The 21,563-nt window shown below is 43.5% G+C and overlaps 4 protein-coding genes across 9 annotated transcripts; 1 reads left to right on the forward strand and 3 right to left on the reverse strand.

Moving 5' to 3' along the window:
- Window positions 1-172: 172 nt before the first annotated feature.
- Window positions 173-4,978, forward strand: LOC111077242. Of its 2 annotated transcripts, XR_002608137.2 has the most exons (6): window positions 173-837; window positions 2,836-3,052; window positions 3,114-3,306; window positions 3,365-3,729; window positions 3,800-4,346; window positions 4,402-4,977. XR_002608137.2 is itself a non-coding variant. In XM_022371441.2 (5 exons), the coding sequence occupies exons 1-5, from the start codon at window positions 608-610 to the stop codon at window positions 4,070-4,072; spliced, it is 1,278 nt and encodes a 425-aa protein (XP_022227133.2). In that variant the 5' UTR covers window positions 173-607; the 3' UTR covers window positions 4,073-4,978. The 2 variants fall into 2 exon arrangements, 1 of the variants encoding a protein (XP_022227133.2); XM_022371441.2 differs by having other exon boundaries at window positions 3,800-4,978.
- On the reverse strand, window positions 4,704-13,203 carry LOC111077241 (zinc finger protein on ecdysone puffs). 4 transcript variants are annotated; one of them, XM_022371438.2, is made up of 4 exons: window positions 13,034-13,195; window positions 11,582-11,993; window positions 8,653-8,888; window positions 4,704-6,825 (listed from the first exon to the last, which is right to left on the reverse strand). In XM_022371438.2, exons 2-4 carry the CDS (start codon window positions 11,900-11,902, stop codon window positions 5,238-5,240), a joined length of 2,145 nt encoding a protein of 714 aa, XP_022227130.2. In that variant the 5' UTR covers window positions 11,903-11,993; window positions 13,034-13,195; the 3' UTR covers window positions 4,704-5,237. The 4 variants fall into 4 exon arrangements, with proteins under 4 accessions (XP_022227130.2, XP_022227129.2, XP_022227131.2 ...); XM_022371437.2 differs by lacking the exon at window positions 13,034-13,195 and adding an exon at window positions 12,093-12,111; XM_022371440.2 differs by lacking the exon at window positions 8,653-8,888 and adding an exon at window positions 12,093-12,189 and having other exon boundaries at window positions 6,694-6,825; window positions 13,034-13,203.
- Window positions 13,204-15,179: 1,976 nt separating this feature from the next.
- Window positions 15,180-21,142, reverse strand: LOC111077226 (NEDD4 family-interacting protein 1-like). Its single transcript, XM_041592895.1, has 2 exons — window positions 21,050-21,142; window positions 15,180-16,918 (listed from the first exon to the last, which is right to left on the reverse strand). The coding sequence occupies exon 2, from the start codon at window positions 16,914-16,916 to the stop codon at window positions 16,131-16,133; it is 786 nt and encodes a 261-aa protein (XP_041448829.1). The 5' UTR covers window positions 16,917-16,918; window positions 21,050-21,142; the 3' UTR covers window positions 15,180-16,130.
- LOC111077227 (protein spitz) lies at window positions 17,088-21,121 on the reverse strand. 2 transcript variants are annotated; one of them, XM_041592901.1, is made up of 4 exons: window positions 21,050-21,121; window positions 17,456-18,421; window positions 17,393-17,412; window positions 17,088-17,160 (listed from the first exon to the last, which is right to left on the reverse strand). In XM_041592901.1, the coding sequence occupies exon 2, from the start codon at window positions 18,163-18,165 to the stop codon at window positions 17,470-17,472; it is 696 nt and encodes a 231-aa protein (XP_041448835.1). In that variant the 5' UTR covers window positions 18,166-18,421; window positions 21,050-21,121; the 3' UTR covers window positions 17,088-17,160; window positions 17,393-17,412; window positions 17,456-17,469. The 2 variants fall into 2 exon arrangements, with proteins under 2 accessions (XP_041448835.1, XP_041448838.1); XM_041592904.1 differs by having other exon boundaries at window positions 17,456-18,418; window positions 21,050-21,096.
- Window positions 21,143-21,563: the final 421 nt, after the last annotated feature.

Consider the following 21,563-nt stretch of genomic DNA (forward strand, 5'->3'; position numbering starts at 1 on the left):
AGCAACACCAAGCACGAGCCCCGCACGGCCTCAGCCGATGCGATCCAGAGCCGAGTGTGTTTGCCAACTGTTGAGCGGACGCAGCAGCAGCATAGCATGAAGGAACCTTCTCCAGCACCCACCCATCCCATCGATCCAATACAGCTTTCAGCAGCAGCCAGCAGCAGCCGGCAGCAGTGGCACAGGCAGAGCCGAGTGCTTTGCGGCACAGTCATTCTAATTCGACGCCTGGCTGACTGCAGACGCACTCGGAACCACGGAATCGGAATAGTAAACATATTCTCGTATTTGGGATCGAAGCGGGCAGTGCATCGGACGGCTAATCAAACGCATTTTGGCCAAGTGTCGCGCGGTGCCAGGCCACACACTCCAATCTCTAATGAGGCAGTGTTTTAGCAAAAACTTAATTTAGTTTCAATTTGGCTATCGAAACGAGTTTCCAGCTGTGTTTCCCCCCCTCCTGTGTTTCTGTGTGTGTATGTTGTGGCAGGCTCATTTGTGAAAAAATTTAAGTTGCGGCTCGGCTCGGCTCTGTGGCAAGACACATTTTCACCTGAATTGCAATCAAGTGCAATTATCAAACGAAACAAACATTGAGATAAACGACATGTCTGGGGAGACACCAAGCACCACTCCGCTGCTGGACCTGCTGCTGTTAGGCAGCACCAGCACCACTGCTGCACCGCCGCCACCAGCAAGGAGTCTCTATGCGAATCGGAACCGTATGATCTTCAGCCTCATTGTCATGGGCCTGGGGGTGTTCGGAAATTCGCTGGCTCTGGTTATTTTGGCGCGCAAAAAGCACAACAAGAACAGCAAATATACGCTCATGTTGCGGTAAGTGCATTTCTACACTGCTCAGCCAAATGGCCGCAAGCAAAAACAAATCCAAAAAATTAGCGAAAGTTTTCCGACTCACTGCACATTAATCAGATATTTTATACATTCCCCCCTTTGAGTCCCTTCTATGGTATATTTCTTTAATTTATTTGCTGCTTTTTCTCGCAGTGTATGGAGTAAATCTATTAGCTTACTGTTTGCCACCGTTGGCGGCCAGTTCATGGCTGTGGTGTGGGTTTATTCAACCCGTGCTCTGGCTCTTGGGGCTCCCGCCACTAGTACGACTATGCCACTAATGCCTATGCGGGCTCCGATTTACATATTCGGAATTGTTTTGCTGGATTTTTCAATTAGAAGTATTTCGCTCTGCTCGGATCAACGGCATATCTTATCACTGATGGGATAGAATTTGGCCACGTGTTGCTTGGAGTCCCCTTCGAGTGGGAATATAACTATTTATTTCGTAAGCATTTAATGAGAAAGTTCCTAAAGACTGAGAGACTCCGTTGGCTTAGCTGGGAGTGAACCTAAATTTTTCTTTCAGTTTCAAATTCGTTTAATCAGCACAAGCCAGCACCCAGCCAGATTCACTGAACACTCGTGCGTTTCCTCTTCCATGGTTTTTGTTGCTGTCGTAATATGCGTAAATTCCACTCCAGAGAAAATCCTTACACTTGAGGGCTCCTTTCGCTAAGACCCTTTGATCTTTAATTTGATTGATGGCAGGCGCCCAGTGATTGACACTTGAGCTGTGCCGACAAATCAGACCCAATCCCAAATCCCAATGACATCAGCAGCAAAAAAAAAAAAACCGCGGGGATGGAGAATGGTTTTTCCCCCTGTGTAGTACATCGCCGCCTCACATTACATCACACAAATAAACAATGATTTCGCCCATTGCAGTTCCGCCAAAAACGATTTCGCATTTCACATTCAGAAATTGAAAATTTGGAAAATTTCGCATAGTCAAAGTCAATTCACGCCCTCTAATGAACAGTTGCGTTCAGCCGATGCCACTGAAATATTTACAGCCATCATCATAAATCTCTATTTATAATCGTTTTATTGCTACATAAGTATATACATATAATATACTATATGTAGTATATGTACCTGTACATACTGTATCTATATATGACTCTATTCCCACATGGCAGGAGGCATGCCTATGCCTAGCAATTAGCCGTGCCTTTGCAGTGTGAACCCTCCCCTTAAATAATAATTCTATTATTGGGAATGCACTATTTTTATTATTAACTTTGTGACAGACAGATGCTTTATGCATGTCACAGCTCAAAGTAAACAAAGAAAATTCCCACTAGTTTTGGCTTTTATGATCCCAAAATAAAGTGTAAACTGTTAGGAGAGCTGGGGACTATTCCAGTTTCGTGATAAGATAAAGAGAATAAACCATTGGAATATGAATGAAAACTTGGCTATGAATGAAGCTAAGGAATGTGACTAAGAGAGGAGTTTCCTTTGGGGACACAACATTCATTTAGGACCCTCCATCAAAGTCTGAAACTATCTAATCTCTATGCAGTAACACATTTATGGTTCTCAAGTGCTTCCTTCCTGTCATTTCGCTCAAATATAATATACTTTTATTGGTTTAAGCAAAGACAATAGTTTCGTTTATATTTTCGAAGCAATAAAATCTCCAAAGAGATCTTTGCACACGCCGTTCTTTTAAGTACCTTTCAAGAGAGGTGTTCCTCTCCTCTATAATGTTTATTAATCGTAATTTATTGTTATTTAATGCAAAATGAATTGTCCGATTATACACTTCCCTCTGCTGGGGAGTCCATTGAGCGAGCGTTGCTTGTGACTCTCGTCACGTCTGGTGAAACCGAAAAGGTTTGGCGTTCGATTGTACAGCTCCCATATGGGGCAGAGCTTGAAAGATTTCCGTCTCATCAAAGTGGTAATTGATGGCAAATGCAACAGGTCTTTGACTATCTTGAATCTAACACCCAAAATGCGTCTCTGTTTCAGCTGCCTGGCCACCAACAATCTGGTGGCTCTGCTGGGTGTGCTGACCACTTCGCTGCTGAAGTACAACATGTACAAGGAGGGGGACCACTCCGACATGCGGCTGGACTGTGTGGGGCATGTGGTGTGGCGCTTCTTTGGTCTCAGCTCCGGATGCATTGCCGCCGTAATGGCCGCTGAACGTTGGATGGCCCTGGCCCGACCCTTCATCTACCACAAGGTAGGATAGTCCATTTCAGTACTAGATTCGCATTCGATTCTCCATTAATTCCCTACCATAGCACATCACCTATGAGCTGATCCGCAAGAGCATCAATAGCATTGTGATTGCGGCCTTGATCATCACGTTCCTGCCCTTTGTGGGCTTTGGTGCCTACATAGACGAGTCGAATCCGGACAGGATGAAGTGCATACGCTATCGTGATGCCGATGGCTTCTGGAACAAAGCATACGCCGTGCTATTCATGGTCTTTGGTAACGTAACATTGCAATCTTTTACGCTTAATCGCTCCCTGCTAATCCCCTGCTTCAGGCACCCTTCTGTGCATCGTGATCGTGACCTGCAACCTGTTCGTGGCGCACACCCTGCTCTGCGTGATTGGTAAGAGTCGCACGGCCAAGCGGCACATGCACTACGACCTGGTGGGTCGGGACAAGGCCAGTGTGCAGAGCATCGACCCGGAGAGCAGCAGTGGCACCACACTCTACCAAACGCAGTACAGCACGGGCAGCGGCGGCAGCCACCACACTGCACCCCACCGGCAGTCCGCGCGCCAGTTCCAGCACAGCGTCAGTGTAACGATGGCGGGCACCGAATCCTCGCCGGTGGAGATTAAGTTTGCCAAGCTGATGGCCTTCCTGAGCATCTCGTTCGTCATCTGCTGGATGCCACAGATGGTGGGTGGTTCAACCTTTGTTTAATTTTACATTTCCAGAGCTAAAACGTTTGCGTCTTCTCCATATGTAGATTGCCATACCCCTGGCCATTGGCCCGAATCGAGTGGACAAGAAAAACGTATTCTTTCTCATTGCGGATGTCCTCACGGCCCTGCACTTTACATCGGATCCGTATATCTATGTGCTGAGTCGCTCCAAGTCGATCAACTGGTCCCTGCTGAGCTGCATCAAGCGCTGGCGCAGCGGCTGGCGACAGGGCGGACTGCGTCGCTCCCAGAGCGATCAGAGTCGGATGCGCACCACCATGACGGAGGCGAATACTCTCGACTGTAACTTCAATTGAGTCTCCAGCTCCTGCACCCAACTGCAACTGTAACTTAACTGTATATGTATGTCACTCACTCAACCCACGACCCTCGACCTGCCCCACAACTCGCGCAGCATCCCCACAGCCCCTCTTCTAGTCGTGTAAGCTGTAAATAATATAACTTACTTTGTACGAGTATTACCATATCAAGGCTTTCTCTCCTTCGCTGCGCTCAGCCCATCACATAATCTAAGAATCGAAGTAAACCGATTTAAACAACAATACATATGTACATTCTATATACATATATGTATGTATGTATGCACTACGTGTCTGCATTTTTATAATACTAGTGTCTATTCTAGAAATCTTTGGAAATTATTCGGATACGTTGGGATGCAAAACAGATTACAGAATAGCTTCGTGCATCACTTGGGAGCAGTCCAACAGCAACAGCAGAAAGAAAACAATGCCTTATCAGCTAGACTACTCGACTCCGAGTCTATCCTTTACGCTTTGCAATTCTCTTGCAATTGTGGGCCCTTTCCACCCACTTCTGCGTGCAAATAATAAATAAATACAAATCATGGAATAATTCTTCTATTCTGATTCCCTTAACCTTATCCAGGCAATATACAAATCAAAAAGTGTTTACTTTACAGCTATGTTTGTTTTCTTTTTGTTTATTTTAAAATTTATATGATTACATATTTTGAATGGATTTCTTGGATTGTGTTTTATGCATTGTAGAGGGTCGGGGACGGGGACGCGCGGTCGGGGGCGGGCATGAGCTTCATTTAATGCGAAAATCAATCAATCAATCAATCAAGTTGTCTGTCTTCTCCCCCGACAAGAAGTTCGTCTTCAATTACAATGTCTTCAATTGTTTCATCTCTCTCGATGATTGGAAAAGTATTCCCATTCCCTCATTCATTCATTCTTAGCTTTTTCCTCTCATTCTCTCATTTTTTGTTTGTGCAAAATGCCATGAAAATGTCAAAAGGGAGCGTGGCGTGTGTGTTCGTGGGCGTGTGTGGAAGGGGGGGAGGGGGAGCGATGATGGGGTTGATCGGTCCATGAGATGGAGTGTCTGCGCTGCTTCCTTCCGGTTATTTCTATATAGATAAAGATTATGTTAAATTATGTTTAACTCTCCTCGATCCGATCCGATGCTCGTCTTGCTATCGATCATATTTTCCGCCTAGTAGCGGTTGTAGCGACCACGGGCGCGCTGACGCTGCGGCGTTGCCTTGGGTCCGGCAGCGGCCCGGGCGGGCGTGGCCTTCTTGGCCGGCGATGGGGATGCGTCTGGAGTGCCTGCGGCGGCTGCAGGTGAAGCAGGCGTGGCAGCAGCTGCGGCAGCGACGGCCGGAGCAGCAGCCTTGGCCGGTGTCTTGGCGGGCTCCGGCTTGACGGCAGGCGTGGCCGGTGCTGGAGCAGGGGTTGCAGCTGCCGGCTCTGGCTCGGCTTCCTGCTCGGCATTGGCCTCCTCTTCCTCCTGGGCCTCCATCTCCTCCTCGCCGTTGTCCTCGCCTTGACCATCCTCGCCCTCGGCACCCTCTTCATCACCATCACCATCAGCATCAGCATCACCCTCTCCCTCTCCATCAGCGCCTTCGGCAGTGGCATCGACCATCTCGAAATCCTCATCATCGCCAGTGGCCTCCGATGGATCGTACAGCTCGCCCTCACCACCCTCGGTGGTCTCCCCCTCGGCAGCGGTGCCCTCGGCGGCGGGGGCCTCAGCCTCCTCGATCTTAATCTTCTTCCGCTCGTTCTCCTCCAGGGCGGCGGCAGCGCGCTTCTGGGCGATTTTGGTATCGCTCGACTTCTCGTTGATGAACTTGAGGAAGTTGCGGTGATGGGTGGCCGTGCGAGAGTGGATCTCGGCGGTCACCTCGGTGTCGAAGAACTTGCTGCAGACGGAGCATTCGAAGCACTCCAGCTTCGAGATGAGGCCGGGGCCGACGGCACGCTGCCAGTTGTATTTGGGCAGACGGAGGTCCACCTCGCTGGGGATCTCATCGCCGTCAAGGAAGTCGACAATGCAATCCTCGGGATCGACGGGCAGGGCGACCTCTTCCTCCTCCTCGCCCTCGTTGAGCTCCTCGCCCTCCTTGGTCTCGTCGGCGGCTTCCTCGCCTTCCTTGGGCTCTTCACCCTCGGCCTCCTCTCCCTCGGCTGCCTCACCCTCGGCACCAGGCTCCTTCTTGATCTCGGCCTCACCCTCCTTCTTCACGGGCTTCTTCTTGCGCTTCTGGGGCAGACGCAAATCACGCGTCTCCTCCTCCTCGGTGCTGATTGGCAAGGTCTGGCGCTTGCGCTCGCCCACCTTGGTGTTGCTCTCGGCGGCCTTCTTCAGATGCTCGGCGGATAGCAGATGGGTGTCGAAATCGATGCGCGTGGCGAACTCCTTGTTGCACTCGATGCACTTGGGGTGCAGGAACTTCTTCAGCTGCAGATGTCCCTCCGACTTGCGGTGCGTCGATATATGGCCGTGGAAGTTCAAATCGCACATGGTGCAGTAGTCCAGTTGGCGCTGCTTGCTCTTGCCCATGCGCTTCAGGCGATCGAACTCAATCGACTTGAGCTGCTCGGCGATCTTGGCCTCCTGTCGGATCATGTTCGCCTTCAGGCGGTAGCTCTCCTCAATGCCCTCGCGCATCATCAGATGGGTGCGTCCCTTGATGTGATTCTCAAAAGAGTTGGCGTCCCACATGTGCTTCTTGCACAGATGACAGTAGAACATGTCATTCGGCACGCTGGCATACGGCGAGTCCTTGCTGGGGCTACACATATGGAGACGGACGGGTCGGGTCATTGGATAAATAAAAAGAAAAGAAACTTCATTAGTATGAGCTCTGGCGAATCAATGGGATGGGGAGGGGGGAATGGACGGATGTTGAGGTCTCGTCTGGCTCTAGGGAAGAGAATACAAGATTAAAGGAAATGGAAATGGGAGAGACAGAAGAGGGAGAGAGCTCTTCCCGCTGAAATTATACTTATGATACGTAGGAGCACAGCACAGGCAGGCGGCCACAACAGATGGTTTACACATTTATGTATATATATAAGTATATATTTTTATATAAAATACACAGATCAACATCAATTTCTGGTGATTTGATTTGATGATGAGGGAGTACGTTATGAAAGTGAATTTTGATGGAACATCAACAGAGAAATATGCCACAAGAGTTGGCAGCCTTTTAAGTTCAAGTTTTATAATACAGGCGAAACTCGAGTCGAGCATCAATTTGCCTCTTCATGCACACGACATGTATATTGTTTGTCTTTAGATTCGTGGCACCAAGCCTTGCCTTGGTCCCAGTCTCGAGTCGAACAGGCAAATGCCTCGTCATGTGTTTTTCGCTTATGCGTCTGGATGGAGTGGTGTGGTGTGGTGTGGGTGGGTTTTCCACGAAAAAATCCCGGAGCCATGCCGTGTGAGCAATTGGCAGTAAGGACGAGCCCCCACTGCTGATTTACAGTTTAAGTTTGGTATTGAGGAACCTTTAGATTTTTTTAAATATATTATTTGTAATTGGAAAGAGTTCGATGTGTTCAACTTTCATGGCATATTTCTCGTTTCACGAATAGTAAAATTAATTAATTACTTAAATTATTTTAGCTCATAAAAAGTATGATTTTCTACACATAAAGAGAGATGCTACGAAGTCAAAGAGTTTTTACTGGTTGCAGAAATTATATTCTTTGCAATAAATTTGGAACATTTTTAATTGGTTATCGCTTTGGCTGAAAGTACACTAAAAACTATTGCACTGACGTTCGTTCTTTAAAATTATTTAAGACTGAGTAGATTAAGTGGTATATGAAGATTCTCTGCCTTAAGCATTATGGATGGCGCATGCAATTTATCTGAGTTTTGAGAATGATGGAGGAATATACTATACAGATGTGGATTGATTGGAGTGATAAGGAATCTTCATATTCATTTTTGTTCTCCCAATGAAAGAATAATCCTCATTCCGATTCTTATATTAATAATCTATCTCTTTGACTTCGTATCGATTCCCAGAAATGAGTTTCAAACTGTACATGAACACACAGGCACAGGTACTTAGCCCAACCTTAAGGTTTAACTTTTATAAAAATAATACTACGTAAAAATTAACATTAAGTAGATAGATATATGGCTATGTATGTATATGTAAGAAATGTGTAATAAATATATTATAGATTTTTACGCATTCCCCTGTCCCCCCAATCCCCGCCCCCCATAAAGGTACACCCGTACAAAGCACACACATACAGACACATTGAATCGCTTGCACTAATGTAAAGAGAGATAGAGAGCATCAACAAAAGGGATAAGTAGGAGGGATCCCTTCTGAACAACAATTTCTAGATCTATATATTATAGAGATGTACACATATGAGGGAACGCAATTTTTGAAGATTGGAAATTCGAATTCCTAAGTACTTATCTATTTATGTAAATAACACTCATATATTTTGTTTTTCATTTGGTGAAAGAATTAATTCTCTCGATTTTGGTGGGTATAAAAAATTGTTTCTGTTGGTAGATTTTTGTTTTTGGTTTTTTTTTTTTTTTTTTTTTTTGTTTGGAAAAGTTTGTTTGTAGTTAGTCTTACCTCTCGATTTTCTTTTCGCCAGGAGTAGGTTCCTTCTTTTTATTTTGGTTGGCATTTTTGGCCAAAAGTTTCTTGGCACGATCAAAAGCATTTTGCTTGCGAATACCGCCGCCGCCCTGCTTTTGCGGGGGCTTGGGACCACCACTGCCACCACCAGTGGCGCCACGATTCTGGAAGCCTCCCTGGCCACGACGATTGTTGAGACGATTGCCAGCACCGCCGCCGCGACTGACCATCTTTATATATGTATATAGTGTGTATCATTTTATCATCATCATAAAGGATTTAACATTTTCACAATACATCATGTCATTTCATCCAACAAATTGCACGGGGCATATGAGAATAATATCGGTTGGTTTTTTGTTTGTTTTTGTTTTTGATTTCGATTTTGATTTTAAACAAAAGAAAGCGACACAAAAGTTCATTTCAACATCGGTATTTGAGTATCGAGAGATATATGAGACAACAAATATGGCATTTTTGGGGCCATTTACAATGTTTTTTTGTACGAGTAATTTATATAGTGATTTTACAGAATCAAATTTAGATATTTGGGGGGGAAAATTGTTGCACAAGATGTATTACAAGTAAATACATAGATATATAGTTTATATATAAATGGTATATAAATTTGCACATTATTTTTTTTTTGATGGCATGGTCAGATCGGCGGGGCAAGAGCGGTCAATCAGTCGACGGGGATATGTTACGCGACATATATATATTTGTGATATATATATTTGTGCAGTTGAAGTCGTTGGCGTGTGGCGGCCAAGTGTGGGGCGTGTGGCATTTTTGTGGATAAAAATGGAATTCGGATTTGTGATATTTGTTTGTTCGGAACATATTTGACATATTTTCATGTTTCGGTCAGAGGCAGGAACGTTGAAGAAGAATTGGCGACGAATTTTCATTAGACATTTATAGATATTATGATATTAAATATTATAATTATTGTATTTTTATATGCATTCAGTTTTTGCATTTTGTTTTCGTATTTCCCGTTGCACCATCAAGCAGTGTACCAGTACCAGATCGGATCGGTTTGTTTCGGTTTTCAGAGCAGAGCAGATTAGAAGAGGGTTTTTCACACAATCAATCAGTCAATCAATCGATCGAGCAATCAATCAGTCGCATTGGAAGCATCATAGACAGCATCGTTGGGTGGATGGATTCACATATTTTGTGTGGCATAGTATTGCGTGCGTACGCGCATGCGTGCGTGCGTGTGCATGTGTTGCATTTCGATTATTTTCAGGGTTGCGCCCAAGAGTTAGGAAATCGAATTTTTTATTGATATTTTATTCGGTTTGATTTTTTTGTTGGATGTTGGTTGATTGAGAAGAAGATGCAGCATCAACAATACGCAACACGCAACAACAACGACAAATGCAACAGCAGCCGCAGCAGCAGCAACAGCAATAATTATTTATATATAATATGCCGGAGAGCAGCGACAACAATATGAAGAATGCATTCGAAATGCACGATGCGGGTTCGATATTCGATTGTATTTTTTTTTTTTTTGGAAAAGCATCGAATTTTGTTTGGCATATTTTTGGTTTTTTTTCGGTTTTGGAAGAGAGAATAAAAAACATAGAATTGTTAAATTAGAAAAGCGCTGTGAAATTAGTTTTAGAGTCCAGCCAGAGGAACTGGCATTGGATCTGGTTTTTTGTTGGTTGAATGTTTGGATAAATTCAATTTATAATTATGGTAAAAAGGTAATTATTAAATGCTTAAGTACATCTAGTAAGAGATCAATTACTTATCGTTCCATCTGGATTCATCGTCATACTCTTTTCTTCGTTGAATGGGAGCAAGTGTTGGCGGTACATGGTTTTATAGGTACATTTTTTTTCGTATCGTTATATATGCGTGTATATATAATATAATTCTTTCTATTGACTTTATTCTTGCTTCGATTTGTGCAGTTTTCGCTAAAGAAAACTAAAAACAAAAGTTGCATTTTAAATGGAATAAATGCTTTTTTATATTGAAAACCTTTTACTACAATCATCCTCCTTCACATCATCATTCTATCCCTACAATAAACTGCACAAATCCATATTTATTTTCTAACGATTCTTAGGTTCATCAACAAACAAAAAAAGTGTGGCAAATATGGGTTAGGTTTTCCTTGAATGGTTTTTGGTTGGTTTTAGTAAACTACAAACTACAATTTGATATTTGGTTTTTGTGGTTCGGTTTATCTTTTAAAAAGGAAAGCAATAACTACGTTTAGCAATTAATCAAACTAATCGATGTTAAAACAAATAAATAAAATATAATTGTGGTTTGTTCTGCAGTGGAGTAGGGGATATGAGATAGATTTACTAAGGCGCGTCTTCAGAGGCTCCAAAATTGCCTTTGGAAAACATTTCCATCAGATTTTCCGTACTTGAAATAAGAAAGATATTTTTCCCAAAATATTTCTATAGGACCATGGTGAATGAAAACTGTATTTACAGTGTACTTCATAGGTACAACCAAAAAAGTTAAGATAAAATATACAAAGTATATTAAGTATACAAGATTGACGAGAGTATAGCGCTTCAGAAGGATTATTCAGTATAGTGTTCATACTTTGATTTCAAATAGAAATTCTCCCAACCTGATATTGGCGGCGATTTTATAAAATTTTATAAAGTTTATTGATATTGAAAAATGCATTCAGTTCTTCATTTCGGAATTTATCTCTTTTCTTAAAGGCATTTGGCTTGTAAGCAATCGGAACACCTGTATTAGATCTCATTTCGTGTGGGGTTTCTGGTCTCTCTCTTGTCTCCTCAACTCCACCACAGAATCTCATATACGTTTGACACACGAATATCGGCAAAAATAATAATACTTAAGACATACAATTTATATATTTTCTTTGTATTTTGTCATCCAACACTAGATCGAATGGAGTGATTGTACATACCGGGCCACCACGTTGATTACGGTTTCCCATGCCACCTCCGCCGCGCGGCAAATCCAGCAGCGAGGGTGGGTTCTGGTTCCTGAACAGGTTGTTCAGCAGATTGTTGGCCAAATTTATGGCCTGGGCGTTCATCTGTCCACCACCCTGACGCATATTGTTGCCAAACTGTCCACCGCCGGGGTTCTGCGACTCCCAGGGTGACATGTTCATGCCGCCCATTCGGTTGGCGCCCATGGGTCCGCCGTAGTTATTGCCACCACCACCACCGCCGCCGCCGCCACCAAAGTTGCGATTACGGTTCTGATTTCCCCGGAATGCCATATTGACGTTTGCCTTGAGATTGGCGCCACTCGAGTTTACTGAACGATGGGGCTGATACTGCTGCTGCTGTTGGTTTCCGTTGACTTTAACGCTGCAAGAGTTCAAGATAGGATTAGTTGGAGAGATTATTCTGGAACTGCACAGCACAAGCAAGCAGAGGGGTTGGCGTGGATGAGGGGATGAAGCATACCTGACCATAATTTTGATGAGTTGCTATTGGGTTAAGTGTTGGGGATTTGGTGGGATGTGTGTTTGGGGTTTAAAGCGAGCAAATTACATAAAACAGGCTGAAAATAAATCGTAACAAACATAAAAACAAAGCAATTTTCAATGGTTCAAGCGGGTTGATGATTTTTTGTGTTTGTTGTTATTACTACTTTGCGTTAGTCTGGCAACGCTAATGGCAATTACAGCCAAACCAAGCGTGCGTATACACACACACGGAAAGGCACATAAATTTCTGCAGAAAAGACACTTCCAGCGAGGAAATGGAAACACTTTTAGCGCTAACGTGAGAGAATTACATTAAAACCGGTTTCCAGGTAGCAACCCTAAGTGCAGGGTAATTACTATGGTCAATAAAAAGAGCCTCAAATTTAGTGCGTCCGTCTAGATGCGGGGAGAGAGAAAAGCAAGATGGCGACTTGCCAGAGCGCTGACGCTGTCTAGATGTGTGGTGTACGTGTGTGTGCAATTGATTGAGTCAGAAAGCCGGCCGGGCGACCATGCGGGCCAGAAAGAGACAAAAAACACAATGAAAATGCAGAAAAAGGCCGATGCCTTTGATAAAACATAATTTAAACTGAAACTGTTGATGATTTTTAATTAGAACTTAAGGCTTTTGTAAGCTGTACCTTATCCACCCCCTACATCCACACCATCATTACCCCTGCTCAAAAACAATTATTGACGAAAAAGCGAGGAAAATATTTTAAATCGTTACTTGCAGATATACATTAACACAAAATCAATAATAACTATTTTCAGCGGCCCCAGACAAGCTGGCTGACAAGGGAGAAACAAAAAACGAACAGGAAAATTGCCAACAGATACACACAAAGAATTTTTCATGGACACCAACCACCACAAAAACGCAAATATTGCGTGATGTCTTTCACATTTTGTACTTACGACTTTCAACGGCGTTTATTTAGTCGTTGGTTATTGCACTTTATTTTTTAATTACACTGCTTGCTGCCAAACTATAGCAGTTTTTAAATATGGCCGACTTGTGAAAAATATTACTCAAAGATTCGCAGGAACGCACACACACATCCGAACGAGAGAAAAAAAGAAGAGCAGTGTTCAGAGGTGTCAAACCATCGAGGGCACTATCGATAGTATCGATATTTTACTGATGGCCTCTACTATCGACGGTTTTGAGACTATCATGATAGTATCGAGCTACAGTGGTTGCGCTTTTGATATGTTTGGTTTGGCTGCTCTAAAATACGAAGACAAATTTGTAAGCAAATCGACAGGTGGCATCTAATTTTTACAATGGACAAGTTCCTAAAAGGTTTCAATGGCTTTTTAATAATTATTAGAGCTATCACGATAGTATCGATTGTTTTTTCAAAACATTCAACGTTGATATTTCTCGATTTTGATATTCCGTTTAATATTACTAGCTAGCTGGGACTTTCAGCCCTAAACAAATAATTTTATCCAATTCTTCAATGAATTTTGTTTAGGATTGGCTAGTTTTTAGAAGTCCTTTTTATTGGATTATTTACATATTAAGGTTCAAACAAAAACAACATAAAACGAATGTGTCGTCGTTTTGTGGCGCTACCAGACTCCTGCAATTCGTAGTTGCTGCGGGCTGCCATACCGTGATATTTTGTGATATGAAATTCTTCAATTTTGATATTCAGTTTAATATTACTATATAGATGGCCCTCTCAGCACTAAAAAAAGAATTTTATCCAATTCCTCAATGAATATTGTTTAGGATTGGCTAGTTTTCAGAATTATTTTTCATTGGATTGCTTACATAATAAGGTTCAAACAAAAGCGGCCAAAGCATAAAACGTAAATGTTGACTAAATGTGACGTCAGTGTTGCTGGTCAACCAAGTTTCTTTTATGCGTATGGACTTTTGTATACCTTATTTCTTTTAATTGATGTTAAATTTGTTGTTCCAATTTCCATTGAAACATTATTTATGATTTTATACTAGATTGACATGTTTTTTACCTATTAATGCATATGTTTTGTTTTATATATATACATTTATCCCGGTTCTGATACCTATTATTGGTACCCGTGAGCTAAAAAATTTCGTTTATGTCTTTACAAAAGAGACTGGCTAGTTTCGGCATTAATTGGAGCCTGAAATTACAAACAGTATCTCAAGTCCATAATATCTATTTTTCCAAGGTATTCAGACTTGTTGCTCATTCCGTGCCAAAGTTGCACAACAATGCTGCTACTTCATTTCCCCATGTTGCTGAAATTTTTCCCATACAAATCAAATGTATCATACGCGTATGGAATGACGCAACAATGAATCTTCATTCCATACGCGTTCCCGTTAAGAACATGTTTCTCACACCACGAAAATGAGGGGAAAGTCACCACAAAAACGCTCTCTTCACCACTGAAAAGAGAGCAAATTTGAAAAACCCACCACGAATTGAGAGCGAATTTTGAAAAACCACCACGATTTGGGAGCGAATAATATCGATATTTTTGTGAGCTAAATGAGATTGGCGGTCATTTTCAAATGTACATATATGGAAAAATAAATATTTCACTTGATTTGTTTTGTCGAGTGGGACTGGAACCTCAGAAACCGATATGAAATGATTGGCTTGGCCCCGCTCTATTAAATACGAGTTAGTAACTAGTAAATAACAATGGAAAATAAAAAAGGTCAATGGTTTTTTAATAATTATTTGAGCCCGATACTATTACGATAGTATCGATTGTTTTTCAAAACATTCAAAACTATCGATGGTTAGTATGACTGTATGGTTAGTGGCCAGACCCACAGAAATATACCCAAATCTACCATGCCATTATCAAAATATACCGTAGATATACTGACGGACACGACAAGACGTTGATATTCCTCGATTTTGATGTTCCGTTTAATATTACTAGCTAGTTGGCCCTCTCAGCCCTAAACCAATAATTTTATTCAATTCCTTAATAAATGTTGTTCAGGATTGGCTAATGTCGATTTATCGTAAGCTGGACGGTTGCATGGTGTGTTAGATAAACGTCCTGCAACTGTCAATTAACTCCAAATATAAAAGAAGACCGCGCTGGATTTGAATGACTTCATTCGACTTTTATTGAATTTGCATAAAACTGACGCATCTCCTGTGTGTGGGGACAATGGAGGATGCGCCCTTTACAATGCATATGCACTGTATAATTTACATACAAAGGGATTAAACGTATTAATTGTAAACGTTATAATAGGCAATAATCGTACATACATATATACTAGCAATAGTTGTTTTGTGTGTTTTTAGCATTCCGTATTACTGCTGGCTTTTGTGTAGTTAATTAATTAAGTACCACAGCGTAAAGTAGGATCAACAAAAAAATATAGGTGGCATATTTTTTCCTCTATCCTCTTACTTTTCTTTCATTTCTTCTGGTTGCTTTTTTGTTGTTGTTGTTGTTTTTGGTGTTTGTTTTGTGTCTTTGTTTCTGGTGCAAGTGCTGGAGCGGGTTGGCGTGACTCGGGGGCGCCACTAGCTGGCCTAAGGGATGGGATCGGGGTATTGGGTTTGGTGTAAACCAGCTACGCGTAATACAGGTGAGAGATATTATCCATTAACACATTCACATACATTTACATTTACATTTAGATTCAATTGGTTTGCAGGTGGCAGGTGTCTCCTGCACCACCCGCCTCCACACTGCTTGCTTAACGTTTTTGTTTAATGCTACATCTATGGGATCCGTGGACTAAGTTGCGCTATTTAACACATTAACTAGAGAAAACACTAACCCAGAATAAGTTCGCATCGATATTGGTTTTCGTGTGTGTGTTTGTGTGTGTGTTATGCGCTGAAGGACTGATCGGATTAGGATTAGGATAAGGATTAGGCTTGTCGGAAGGATGGTTGGGGTCATACGCAACGTCTGCCTCTCCTGGGACGCCGATTCCAAACTACTTGCTCTTGCTCCCTCTCTCTCTCTGTCTGTCTTCGTATATCTAACGTATTTACATGGCATCCGCGACAGGCGACGTCGCCTGACCCCGCACCTAGTAGAAGAATAGCAACCGTTCCTGGGCCGAGGCCGAGAGGAGGCGCCACGACCGCTTGATGCTCACATACTGGATGAGGGCGCGTATGCTAATCAGAAAGCCAAAGGCGCAGATCAACCACCACAGCCATGAGTTCTCGTGGGAGGCCAGATCCGTCGAGTGCTTTACAATCAAAGTCCATTTGGCCAGCGACAGGCCGAAGCCGGAGAGGGCGCCATACCGGGCGGCGATTGTGTGACAGAAACAGGTGAGCATCAGGAAGCCGATCCAGTTGAACAGAAAGGCCACAATGAAGGCCGTAATGAACATGATGTCCGTGCCCAGCAAGTTGTCGGTGGTCGAGAGACTGTTCTCCGGATCACTGGCATCGATGGCGATGAACGTCAGCGCCGGCTGGGCGGCACGCACTGCAGCCGCACCATCACGCAGCGGATTGGGCGGCAGCAGTGGATTCGGCGGTGGCGGCAACTGTTGGTTCGAGGGTAGCGTCAGAAAGGCAGGCGGCAGCTCTCCATTTAGCGACTTCTCCATCTGCACCTCCTCGTATGTGGGCAGCTTTCCGTGCATATCCTGCGGCAACTGACCCACCAAATCGCCGCCCTGCAGCTGCATCTGGGCACCCATCTCATGCCCGCTGACATGCGTGGTCAGCGACAGTGATGGCATCTGAGCCGGCAGCGTGCCGTGTGGTCCCACATTAGCCTCGTATGGTGGCGGTGCACTGAAATCGGCCTTGGGTGGTCCCAGCTGATCATCGTCGGAATTTTGATTGTTGTGCGGCATGACTGGAAGATGCAACAGAAATATGGATGGCTGGGATTAGTATGGTGATTCAATTAGTGATAGCTGCATGCCTTTTAGCTCTCCCATTTATAATTTACTTAACAATTAAGAAATAACAACGTTTTTGTTTAGTTAAAAGTTAGGCTCTTTCGTTTCGTTTCGTTTCGCTTCGCTTTGTTCTCGCTTTTATTAACGTTAATAGTTTACGCGTGTGGCGGGCGTTAAATCAAGTTAAATTAATAATAAATAAATGGTCGGCTAGCTGCCAAAATTGCATTGGATTATCTCTAAACTCCCTCGGAGAGGCGGCTATCATCGACTCTCGTCTCAGTAATACTTCTGCTATCTTTTTAGAGGCACATCAGCGGGTACTTAATACTAGTATTTAATATAGTCGTTATCGAATCGTTGTCAAAAAATAGAATTAAAGAAACAAACAATACAAAAAAAAAAACAGACGGGACGGTTAAACATGTTAGACATTCAGAAAAATAAAATAAAAACACTTGTGTTCGATCATTAGTTGCAGTTTCAGTTTGTGTTAAATGTTGCATTAATTGCAGTGCCTAGGGCGGTGATTGGAGACCAGCGCCTGGTAGTGGGCCTCCTCCAGCGAGAGGATCCGGCATGGTGCGAACGGACGTCGGGCTGATCGCATCGGCTTGCGGCCATCCACCTCGTCCATGCCATCGTTCTGACAGCCACCGCCACCGCCACCCACTACATCGCCAACATCGGTGCCGCTGTCGTTTAGCTTCTGCTTCTGCTGCTTCTCGTGCCGCATGTATAGGATCACACAGCACATGGCCATAAAGAGCAGCGCCAGGGTAGCGCCACTCACAATGCTCGCCTTCTCCAGCATCACGCGATTTCGCGTGGGCAGATAGGAGCCGTCTATCTCCTTGTACTCGCACCGCGGCCCCATGAATCCCAGGGCGCACTCGCAGTTGTACAGGATGTCATTGTGGATCTCCACGGTGAAGCAGGTGGCATCGTTCAGGCAGTACCAGGCCGCATATGTGGGCGGGCACTTGAACGTGGGAAAGGTGATGTTCGGCCGCGGCGTCGTTATGGCCACATTATCCGGTGGCAGTGTTGGCACGGCTCCAGCTTCACCTCCGGGTCCCTCTGTGCTGGGCGGCGCCTCCGGACGGGGCTTGGGCATGGGACGCGAGGAGCAGGCGGCACAAAGCGTCAAGCAGCAGGCGCTGATTAGAGCATAGGCAAGCAGCAAGCCAGGGGCTCTCATCTTTACGGGGGATTCGGATTCGGAATCGGATTCGCTCTTATATCTAACGCATTTCTGGTTTACTTGGCTGGAATGTGTGTTTGTGTTTTGGCCAGTCTTGAATGTGGGTTGCAGAGTGTATGTGTGTGTGTGTGTGTGTGTGTGTGGTGTGTTGTGTATGTCTCGAGAGTTCTTTTGTGACTGGACGGACTGGATTGGATGACTTTTGGCTGACTGGCTGTCTGGGCGGCAGGCTTGTGTTTTGTTTTTGGTGCTGCTGCAAAACAAAAACGAAGTGCAATTAAAATCAACTCAAAATTGTTTTACTTGTGTGTGTTGTTCGGTACGGTACCGTTCGTTTTTGTTTTTTTTTTTTTTTAATCTTGGACTATTATTATTGCCTGCCTATACCGCCAGCCGCCCCTGTAACTCTCTCTCTCTCTCTTTCTCTACCTAAGTGAAAGCAAAAACAAGAAAATCGAATTTCATAAATTTTGTATCAAAATGTCATCGTTTATTTACCTGAAGGGGAGCGCGAGGGGGGAGCGCGGAACTCAAGCTGCACTTATTTACACAGTTTTTATTTATTCATTAAATATTTCTCTTGTCACTCTCCTTTGTCACGCACTTGACATAAAAATGCACTTGAAACACTTGAATATATATTTATTTATGTATGGTACATGCGTGTGTAAACAATCACAGATAACACGCCAGCAGTTAGATCTTATCATTCAAACCAAACAATTTCCCAACGATTCAACTGATTACTTGGGTCTATTGTTAATCGCTGTTACTATCGATATTTAAGAGGCGGACATGACTGTCTGCCCATCTCTGGCCACAAATGCATATGGGGTATTCCACAAATTGATTTTGATTTATTTGATTTAACTTGTAAAAGCTGCTCCCAGTCGCAGGTTATAAGTATAAACAAAACAATATTACTTTAGTTTTGATATGGGAATCATTTCAGTGAAAAATCAAATCAAACAATGTTTGTGGAATACCACTGCTAGTAACACAAATTGCTCCAAGAGGAGCGACCAATGAATGCAATCACAATTGATTGCCCAAATATATTTCTGATAGTTTTATGTGCAGCTAATGTCCTGTACATACGTACACCGCCCAATTTTTAGTACAGTGGTTTTGCTGCTCCTGCTTTCCACAGTAAAGTCCTTGAACTTAACCGTTAGGACACGCTGGAACTAGAAGAACAGCCAAATACACTCACTCCCAATGATACATGCACACTCTGGCTTCTATAAATAACAAGCAACGTACTCACACAGCTAGAAGCGAAAGTAGACAGCTGAAATGGAAACGAGGACTGACAGTCACAAGAGTGAGAGAGGCAAGGAGAGGATGAGAATGGGATGTGCCTTCTGCCGGCTGACAGAGGCCCAAGATACAAATGCAATCAAGTTGACCTTTCGGTCAATTGAAATGGAAAGAAACCAGAGTCGAGGGGAGAGAGAGCACACACACACACACATACACACTCGGAGGGAAGGGACCCAAAAATAGTTGTAGTCAATCAAGAAGTTGCGTGAGCCGGGAGCAATCGCAGGGTGAGGGGGTTAGTAGAGGAGAGAGATGGAGTCGATTGAGGTTGGGCCTAATTTGTGCCATGCAAATGCGCGCATGTGTGTGATTGTGGGCGATACATTTGAACCGGACATACAGTCGTAATAAACCCTGTAAGAGTGAGCTAATAGACTCGATGACGAGCCCCATGGGCCGCCACCTGGGGCACTTATCAAAGCCTCCGGCGAGAGGCAGAAGGTGAAAACAAAACGAATGCTGATTAGTACACCAAAAAAAACAACACGATTTGAACGCCATTGATAAAGTGGGCGAATGGCTTCCACAAGTGTGGATTTCATGTGTGTGGATGCTAGGGTAATTACAGTTACAGTTACCTGTGGATGAGTCAGATGTACATATGTATTTGAAATATGGCAAAATTGCACGACAGCAAGAGTGCGCGCGTGTGTGTGTGTGTGTGTGTGTGTGTGTGTGTGAGGGAGGGAGGGAGTAACATTGTACTTGAGCTATCACCAGCCTCTAGAGGGAGAAAGCAAACAAAAACCTGGCACGACAAAGGCGTGCAAAAATTAGCAAGAAAAAAAATATAACGCAGTTTACGATTTCAGTCTCTGGGCCTGGTTTTGGATTTCTGCTTTATGGCCGCCTGTTGATAAGAAATTTGAGCGCGTGGACGGCTGCTGTCTGGAAGGCGACTGGAAGGGGCTGACATATGCAGCAGGTGTAGAAAGACAGAGAGAGAGAGAGCGAGAGAGGGGCAGCTGCCATGGCCAAACCCGTTAAACGGGACCAGTGCACATAAGAGAGATGAGAAAGATGCAAGCGGAAGCTGTCTGAATGGAAGGAAGGTCCCCTCCACTCAAGGGGCAGCTTGAATGAACAGCTAAAGCACAGCCACAATGCGTTATTGCATGTGTGTGTGTGTGAACAGTAGAATAAGAATGAGAGAGGGGGTGGGTGGCGGCACTGCAAGTCAGAACAAGTTTCCAAGCCTCTTGTTGTTGCTTTTGTACAAGGGCAAACGAATTAATTTACTTGAGTAAATATAAATTAAATAAACAGATAGACACACACACTATAGCAAGTGTGAATTTTTTTAACACCTCACTACGAAATCCCGTGGGATTATAATTTATAAATGTTAATTTTCCAAACAAACACGCACATATACACACACACACAAGAACACTTCTGCTCTCCTGGAGCCTGAGGCTGTATAACCGTTTTCATTCTCTCTATTTCTGGGCCCAATCTTTTACCTCTTTGCTTCGATGCTCTCGTCTTATTTCTTAATTAATTTTAAATCGGATTTCTTGCATTTTGCCTTTTTCTGTGCCATGTTCTATTTATTCACCTTTTTTCCTCCTCTATGCGTTGCTTGCTGCGGGTTTCGTTTTTTCTCTTTTGCGCAGCTCTCGCTCTCGCACGCTCCAATTTATTGATTTGGCCACAAAATTTGTTGTTTGCCAAACACGCACAGAATACTGTTGGTTTTTTGGCTCGGATCACAGATGCGACCCAGACACTGTATATTGATTATTGCTCTTTTTAATTTTTAATCTTTAAACTATATTTGAACAAACCAAAGAGGGCACTATCCATAGTATCGATATTTTGCTGCTAGCCTCTACTATCGATGGTCTTGAGACTATCATGATAGTATCGAGCTACAGTCTTTGCGCTTTTGATATGTTTGGCTGGATTAGCTGCTCTAAAATACGAAGACAAATTTGTAAACAAATCGACAGGTGGCATCTAATTTTTACAATGGACAAGTTCCTAAAAGGTTTCAATGGTTTTTTAATAATTATTTGAGCCCGATACTATTACGATAGTATCGATTGTTTTTTTCGAAACATTCAACGTTG

This window comes from Drosophila obscura, unplaced genomic scaffold (assembly GCF_018151105.1).
Source record: "Drosophila obscura isolate BZ-5 IFL unplaced genomic scaffold, ASM1815110v1 contig_1, whole genome shotgun sequence".
Taxonomy (NCBI): domain Eukaryota; kingdom Metazoa; phylum Arthropoda; class Insecta; order Diptera; family Drosophilidae; genus Drosophila; species Drosophila obscura.